This window comes from Apiospora hydei (assembly GCF_038363865.1).
Source record: "Apiospora hydei strain CBS 114990 chromosome Unknown utg000008l_segment0_segment0, whole genome shotgun sequence".
Lineage (NCBI taxonomy): Eukaryota > Fungi > Ascomycota > Sordariomycetes > Amphisphaeriales > Apiosporaceae > Apiospora > Apiospora hydei.
In genome coordinates, this window is record NW_027117367.1 from 347,860 (window position 1) to 356,416 (window position 8,557).

Consider the following 8,557-nt stretch of genomic DNA (forward strand, 5'->3'; position numbering starts at 1 on the left):
AATCAATACCTACTTCCAGTCCATAGGTACATCAAATGCATGAACCAGGACCAGACTGGAGGAACGTTGCGAATAATAAACCTTGATCGAGCAAGCCAATGCAAGCGCTAACCCAGTGCAACCCCCACAGTGAAAAAGGTACCTTGGCTACGGTTCCCTCTGCCTGGAGTCCAAATCAATCAAGTGCCAACATGGTCAAGGCTGGCGGTGGTGGTGGGTGGTGGGTGGTGTGTGCCGCGCGCCCTGCAGGAATCCCAACTCCTGCTGGCTGCTGGCTGCTGGTACATACTCCAACTCAACTCAATCCTCCTTGGCAAGGCGGGCGGCCGTCGCATTGATACTGTACGCCAGACACACACCACTTGTACTTGGCCCATCCCACTAACGTCCTTGCTTGGGAGACAACGACTGGTCTAAAGCTTGCTCGCTACACGTCTCTTATGATCTTATCGTCAACCTCCTCGCCCGACTGCCCGCCCATCGCGTCTGCCGCCCTTCTCCTCCCGCCAGCCCTTGCACGAACCACCGCCCACTGCCTATCCCTATAAAATCGCTTCCTCTGTAAGATTTCCATGGGCGAGGGTTCGCCCTTTGCTGGAAGAGAATGGGAGCCCTTTGAGAGGTTGGTTGAGTAAGTCAAAAGTCCCTCTCCCCTCCTCGTCTACCTATCTATGCTTGCACGCTTGCTCTGGTCTGCTTGCACGTCTTGGGTCGGAAAAGAAGCCCCTCCATCTCCCACGCCTCGTGCGTCCTCGGCCATGCGTATACTAGGCCTGGCTCTTGCTTCCATTCAAGACAAACTCCACTGCATAGTGGCAGTTGCGCATCGCCTTTGTCCTTCCTGCCCTCTGCGCCCTCTGTCTGCCCTTGTCTCCCTGCCTCCTGCCTCCCGCCTTCTCTTCCATGCCCGCTCCCCCGAGTCCCACGATCACCTCCTACCTACATGTAGGCACAGGCAAACGCTTGGGTGCTAATTGCGAACTATCCAAGCAGGGGCTGCAAATTTGATTGGGCAATCTAAGAAATCGCCGTCGCTGTCACGACTTCCACCCAACGACTGCACTGTCGCGCGAAGCATGCCACTACAGACCCCATCTCGAATTTAAATCAACAAATGGCGACATCGCGCTTCACCCCCGCCGACCAGCGAGGGAGACAAATGGCTTCCCCACGTCCAAAGACCCGCGGTTAGTCTGGAGCAGTAACCGGGAGAGACCGTCGTCCATGCCGTTCGAGTGTGCTGCCGAGTCGATGCTCGCCCCGTAGAACTGGCATCGACCGATCCTGTCTATCCCCTGCCAACCCCGAAGCTTGCTTTGCTGACTTGCCTCTGTTCGCTCCTGCCTAGACAGCAAAGACACCCTGTGTCGAAACATCCTTATATACGGCCACTGCCGCTATGAAGACCAAGGCTGTGCCTTCAACCACGACCAAAATAAGGGCACCTTGAATTCTGCAGACAGGTAAGCAACTGCTGTCCCGCTTTTACATGCCTGTGATTGTTCCAGGTTGCGCAGAAGGCCTACGACGACGGGAGAGCAGCTCTTGGCTATCTCCGTTACTTTGCATTGCCCACTTCAGAATTGCTATCTTGAGTGTCCATTCCTCTGCCCTTAATCGACCTAGTCCATTTCTCCCCCGTACAGAAGGAAAACAACACCGATATCAAGATGTCTGGCGACGAGTGTAGTGATGCAAGTTCCAAGGACTCGGCTGTATCCCTATCTCCTCGGGGTTTGAAACTAGACTATAAGGAAGAGTTTCCCTCCTTGGGTCAAGTTACCATTGTACCTCCAAGGAAGCGCTGGTTCGGAGCCAAAGAACAGAATGCTTCCAACAGTGATGCGTCGGCCGTGGAGAAAGTCGAGCCCCCCAGGCTGTCCGTATCCCCCCCTACGGAGCTTCCGAACCGACAGCCTCGCCAGCCTTCGGAAGCTGCAAATGCCCGGTTGAAGTCGCCGACAGGGCTTCCACTTGACCAGGGTGTTCAGGGATTGCAAACAGCCAATGTTCCACCTACTGATGATCGTGGACCTGCACTGGAACAATCTGCCTCTCCAGGCCCTGGTGATGATACTCTTCGCCCGATTACTAACAAGGCCAACAGTGCTAAAAAGTCACTCAATGTCGACTCGCCCTCTTTCACACCCACTCAATTGCAACCCGGGGCCAAGAAGTTCACCTTCTCCTCGCAGGCCGCCAATGCAGCCCCTTTCACGCCGAAGGCGGTGGGCAATAGCTGTATGTTTGCTTCTGAATCGCTGAGGGGCGGAAACGGGATACTGACATGTAGAAAAGCCACTCCTTCAACCCTTACGCAAGATGCCGAAGGCCCTATCTTCAACCCTGCTACTATCAGGGAATTCACGCCGCAGTCCCAAAACTACGACCTCAACACGGCTACCGCCACCAATGGAACAGGGACTGACTCTTCGAATGTCTATGATCCTTTCTCCATGTCGGGAATGAATCAGACGATTCCGACGGCGCAGTTCAACCCTTATGCGGAAGATCCTACCGGGATGGCTGGGGGCAGTACTTCGTTCTATCCGGCGCAAGGAGCTTATGCGGCTCCTGCCCAACCCTTACAGTACCATCTATATGCGCCAGTCGGACCATACAGGTCGGATCTGAGTAACTACCAGCGCCAAGCACACGATTTCTTCCTGCGCGAAGACATCCGCGAGGAAATGCAGAAGAAGTCGGAAGCAACTAGACAGGTCCTGCCCGGCTCGCAGCTGCCCAGTGTTGCCCATTACCACTCGCTTGTGCCTCTTGACAGCGTGAGGGGCGGGAAGAGCATTTTCGGCGACTACCTGTCATGGCTGTACAAGGCCGAGTCCAAGAAGAACGGAAACATCTACTGCCTCAGGCGGTTGCAGGGTGTGCGCTCGATTACCAAGGAGTCTGTCAGCGTGATTTCCAGGTGGAAGCGTATCAACTGCGGCAACGTCGTTTCAGTCATCGAGTGCTTTACATCAAGAGACTTCAACGACATGTCGTTGGTGTTTATCCACAACTACCATCCGTTGTCCAAAACATTGGCTGAGCATCACTTCAACGCAAACAACCAGGGTCGTTATGTGAGACCCCCGCCAGTCCCCGAGAGCGTTCTTTGGAGTTACATTTGCCAGATGTGCAATGCCTTGAAGGCAATCCATTCTGAAAATCTTGCCGCGCGATGTATCGACCTGAGCAAGGTCATCCTGACTGACAAGAATCGCATCCGACTGAGCGCGTGCGCGATTCAGGATGTGTTGGAACACGAGACAGCAAAGCCCATCCTGGAGCTCCAACTCGAGGATTTCGTGCAGCTCGGGAGGATGATCCTTTGCATCGGCACTAACACGCAGACTCTGCATAACCTGCAAGCGTCTATGATCCAGTTTGGAACGATGTATAGCCAAGAGCTTCGCGACCGACTCATGTGGCTTCTCACCAACCCGCAAACCCCCGAACAAGCAAGCCAAAAGACGGTTCACGAGTTGGCTCGGGGGATCAGCGACCGTGTATTGGACAGTTTCGATTCCTCTTTGCACACTAGCGATGAGCTGACCTCCAACTTGTACCGCGAGCTGGAGAATGGCAGGGTCGCGAGGCTGATGATGAAACTGGGTACGATCAACGAGCGCCCCGAATTCGAAAGCGACCCTTCTTGGTCCGAGAACGGTGAGCGGTACCAGCTGAAGCTGTTCCGCGACTACGTCTTTCACCAGGTCGACGCCAATGGCAATCCCGTCGTGGATCTGGCCCATATGCTCAGCTGCCTCAACAGGCTAGACGCGGGAACGGAAGATCGGGTATACTTAACCAGCCGCGACCACCAGACGGCATTTGTTGTCACTTACAGGGAACTTAAGAAGCAGGTGTCTAGTGCGTTTAGTGAATTGCACAAAACGAGCCACAGCAAGCAGCAGCCTCGCGGTTATTAATAACTTCCACGACCAGCCCCTGCCTCCCGGGGATTTCTCCGGCCAGGCATGCACCATCTACAACAGTCACGAAGCGCCTAAATTTATGCTCTTCCGTATCTTAACATGGGAGTGCACGGTTACTGGAGATGACAGCGGAGCCAGCAGCTTTTTGTATAGACGTCAGGAGACCGACCGACTATACGGTATCGTTAGGAGACCAAGACCGAGGGAGGACATGGGAGACCTCATCGGCACAGCGGATGATTTGACGAGAGCGGCTCGCCTGGGGACGAGACAAGGCGAGCAAACCCCTTAGCGTGCTACGAGAAATAGGGGAACACAAGACACACGGGTGAAGAGCTACTTTTTGGACAGCTTTGGATCTGTTTTGGCACCCGAGGAAGTTGTCTACACGCATATTGCCAAGGTGATGGAGTCAACCCATGACAGGGACAGGATCAAAGGGTCCAGGAACACAAGGAAAGCAAAAGGAAATAGTAGTCAACCCTGTGTGGCACTGATGAGAAGTCGGTCTCTCTCATCCCTGCTGGAGTTGTGTGTCATACACGCTCCGTGTGGGTTGGGAGAGACGCGGCGGGAATGAACGAGCTCGTTGGCTTTTGGACTTCCAGAAGCGCACGAGCTTGACGAAGATTATAGACTACACAGCTAAGTAAAAATTATTACGAATGGCCCATCGACCATACCTGTTTTACTGTCGTGCTGTGCGTACATACCCCTGGGGGCTTGTGGTATGTTGTGATGAGTGTTGATGGGTTGTCGACTTGAGTAACGCATTTACGGGATCGGGCAGTTCAAGCACACGATCCATATTTGAGAAGCTCGACCCGGATATTCGGCAAACGCATGATTTACCACAAATTAATTAGAGCTGGAGAGATGCAGTCTTTAGGGGTGATGCATGATTCGCCTTTGCTTTCCATCCCATACGGAGTGTACATCGTCAGTCAATAAGGCTCCGCCGTGAGGCTGGGCAGGTGGAAGGGTCATGTTGGGGGTGCGGCGGGCTCTCGCCCACCCCCTTTCGGCATCCCCGGCATCCATGGAAGCAGTCAGCTTATACGGCATGGGTTCAGCGATGCGCCCCGATTCTTCTTTTCTGGATACAATCACTGCTTTTCTCTGGCTCGACACGCCGGCCGGCGTCGTCCAGTAAACATTGTGAAAGGTTCGAGCGGTTCATTGAGCTTGCCGAGGAGCTGCATCATGGTATTGAGGCGGACGGGGTGATAATCGACGATTCCTGTTGCTCTCGGATAGGAGCGAAAGAGAGAGCACGGTTGTGCTTGTATCGTTTTATCCGGCCAACCAAGGAGCACTTAAAACGGACTTGACATACTCGCTTCGCACACTACACACATAATATATATATAAAAATACATTGTGGTATCGATACATCCCCTCGCTTTCTGGGGGCGAGTTCGCACATAAGCCTTGTGTCATTCCATCTGTGCTTGGGATCTGGGGTCATCTACCCTGCGAGAGTGAAAACTTTCACTGTGGGATCTCTACTGAGCAAGATGCTGAGAGGTTTCGTGCCCACGAGCATCGCACATGCCAAGGCCTGTGGCTTTCTAACACACGACTCGTTCCTGTGGGCATTCGAGGCTTTTAACGGTTGAACCCATGAAGAACAGAACCTTAAGACCAGCCCTGATACAAGGTGCCAGAGATACCTGCACGTATTTCTCTCTACATTCAGAATGTACTTTTGGGAGTATCCCCTTTCTATTTCACTTGATATTTGCGTCTTCCACCGGCCTCGGTTCAAACCCGGGGATACCGTCGTCAACCGTCACGGTGGATGGTGTGGCTTCATAGTGGCACACGTTCCTTGATTGGGTTCCCTGGATCTTCCCTTTTTCTCCGTGTTCGGCTCTCGGTTACTTGGGAACAGACGTCGACAGATGTATCTGAGATCCTCCTAGTTCCGTATCATGGCATACCAAGTTTACTAGTACATTATTTCAGGGGTTCAAGGGTATCGCAGAAAATAGGGGGATCCATCGAGCTGGTAACGTACCCGTCTCGGGACTCTTGTGTTATCCCGTATATTGCCCTATGAAGATGTCTTTCTACTACTTTTCGTAGATCACCAAATCACCATGACGTAACACACGTATTGATGGGTTACCCTATCGGAAAGGGGCTAAGATGCTGTAATGCACATGATGAGGTACACAGGAGGAAATGACTGATCATCTGGTGTCTGATATGGCTGGTTTCTTTTCTGCCTTATTTGGATAACACAAGCTCTTCTACGAACTCTGCCCGGCAAGTTCATGGACTATACCTTTTCTTCCCTATTCATAAAACCGGGCATCTATCCGAGTCATAGTTTTGGCCCTGTGTCCCAAGATTTTGAATAGCATCATCGCCACCATTGACCTGCACAAGAGTCTTGGGGTCAGGCTGTCGTGGAGACCGCAGTTTCATGTTAAACTTGCTGCATCCTAACTCCATGGGGGCGGGGGCGAAGTTCGCATAGCCAGAGGCATATTTCCATTTTACGGCCCCATCGGAGTGGCTCGTCGGCAGAGAATCATGACCCAACGTAGCTCGTTCTGCCATCTCAGGCCTCTTCAGGCTGAGCGAAAGGGTTCTCGATCTCTTCGCTTCCATCCACCGGGCTAATAACCACCAGTAGTGTACCACGAGCAACGACAAGACCGAGCGGGCGACTGCTCTCGTTACCCTCGTCATCTGTGAAAATAAGTAAAGGATGTCAGCCTGTGTCTGAACGAACGATCGCTGCTACCAAGGGAGGCAAGGGAAGTGAAGTAACAGTCAAGAGGGGAGGGGAGAGGGAGGAGACAGGGGTTTACCCACCTCGGACAACTTCTTGCACTTCGTCGAGCACCAGGTTCATCAAGGCATCGTATCCCTTGAGAGTTCCGGTGCACTCGCGGCCGCCGTTGAACTTGACGGTGATGCGCTTGTCCATGTACTTGCTCAGGTCGAGGATATTCTCCTTCTTGGGGCGCTCGCGCTCCTGGCCGCCCTCGGCGCCGCCGCCGTGGCCTCCGCGGCCGCCCGCCCCGTGTCCGCCTCGTCCACCGCCCCCTCCTCGGCCACGGTAGCCTCCGCCGCCACGACCGCCGCGCTGGTGGGGTCTATCGGCCATAATTTTGCGTTTCGAGCGTTTGCGGGTAGATTAGGCTCGGGAGAGTGTGTGCGTGTGCGTGTGCGTCTGTGACACGTAGAAATCAAGGCTACCCGGGCAGAAAAAAAGGGGGACCCTGATTTTCTGGGTTGGGTTGGCGCGTTGGCTGTCGCAAATGCGGTGTGGTGGTGGTGGTGGTGGTGGTGGTTGGCTCTCTAGCTCAGCTCAGCTGTTCGTTCCTCTCCTCTCCCAAGCGAAGGTGGGATTTCGCGACAGGGATGTTTTTCCGGGTGGCGGGCAGCGGCTGCTTGGGAGTCTCGTGTCGGGGGAGGGATGAAACGTGACGGTAATAATGACGACAGACCGGTCGGTGCAGGCTGATTTGTATGTTGGTGCAGCAGTGGCAGGCCGAAAACGAATTGGACGCCGTGCAGGAAGGGCTAAGGCTAGAAGCGAATTGCGGATGGATAGTGGGGGGAGGCGGTCCTCTCTTTCGGAACTCGAATGACGATCGAGATGGCCTGTCGGGCGCGTCGTTCCGCTGGGCGGCGCGTGCCGTGGTCGAGTAAAATCGAACGAAATTGAAGGAATATCTGCGAGAGATGGACGAGAGTTTGGGCCTACTTTGTTCCTGGCGCTCGTGGTGCTCTCGTTGCTGTGTACCTAAGGGTGTAGGCCAGATAGACAGCTATCTCCCCAGCAGCTGAGCTTTGGCTAGGCGGGCATGTTGTGGTTGTGCCGTCCCCCGCCGCCGCAGTGTCCACGCCCACGCGAGGCTGAGAAGCTCGAAATTTAGGAATTAGCCGGTCATGCCAAGTAAAAAAAGATCAATTGATCCCCCACATGTATGTACTGTAATACCGGTACCAGAAAGCCCCGTTGGATTGGTCACCGCATTTATCAATTTAATCATGGCATGTTGGCTTCGATTCGTGCCATCGCATCCGTTAGGTATGTAATGGACAGGCCCCCAAACGTCAGCGGCATGCAGGCCCGTCCGTATTGTAATGTCGCCAAGTCGCCCTCCATGTCGAGCCAGGAAACGGTAGATGCGCAGGGCATGTAACAGTTTTTTTTGGGATGCGACGGGTATGCATCCGTTACTGTCGGGTGATAACGCCATGGGTTGATTGCGCGTGGGCGTGGGCATCCCACATGCAGCTGTCTGCTTTGGTGCAGTCTGCAGTGTTATGCCCGCCAACTATGATGCAGCCATACCGGTCCGGACCGCGGTCCGGTAGCCAATCACACGCCCCCGAACCCCTCGGAAATTGTCTGACTTTGAACCTCGATCATCATCGGCTTGCTGCCACCCCAACCGACGCTGCAAACCTGGCAAGCCCCTCCTACCTCCCTACCTCCTCGCTCCTCGCGGGCCCTCGCCTCTCCTCTCTCCCTCCCTCTCTCCCTCCCTCCCTGCCTCCTACCTGCCCGGATCCTTTCCCAGGCAGAGACACGGAGAGGGAGAGAAGACCGGTCTGGTTCCCATCTTTTCTGATCTGATCTACCGGCCGGAGAT

The 8,557-nt window shown here is 54.3% G+C and overlaps 2 protein-coding genes across 2 annotated transcripts; one reads left to right on the top strand and one right to left on the bottom strand.

The window, feature by feature from the left end:
- Positions 1-585: 585 nt before the first annotated feature.
- PG997_010656 (uncharacterized protein) lies at positions 586-3,932 on the top strand (the record flags this gene model as incomplete). The annotated part of the gene is made up of 4 exons (XM_066814971.1): positions 586-631; positions 994-1,187; positions 1,353-1,414; positions 2,100-3,932. Exons 2-4 carry the CDS (start codon positions 1,115-1,117, stop codon positions 3,930-3,932), a joined length of 1,968 nt encoding a protein of 655 aa, XP_066664261.1. The 5' UTR covers positions 586-631; positions 994-1,114.
- A 2,575-nt stretch (positions 3,933-6,507) lies between these two features.
- Positions 6,508-7,059, bottom strand: PG997_010657 (uncharacterized protein; the record flags this gene model as incomplete). Its single annotated transcript, XM_066814972.1, has 2 exons — positions 6,508-6,638; positions 6,765-7,059. 2 exons carry the CDS (start codon positions 7,057-7,059, stop codon positions 6,508-6,510), a joined length of 426 nt encoding a protein of 141 aa, XP_066664262.1.
- Positions 7,060-8,557: the final 1,498 nt, after the last annotated feature.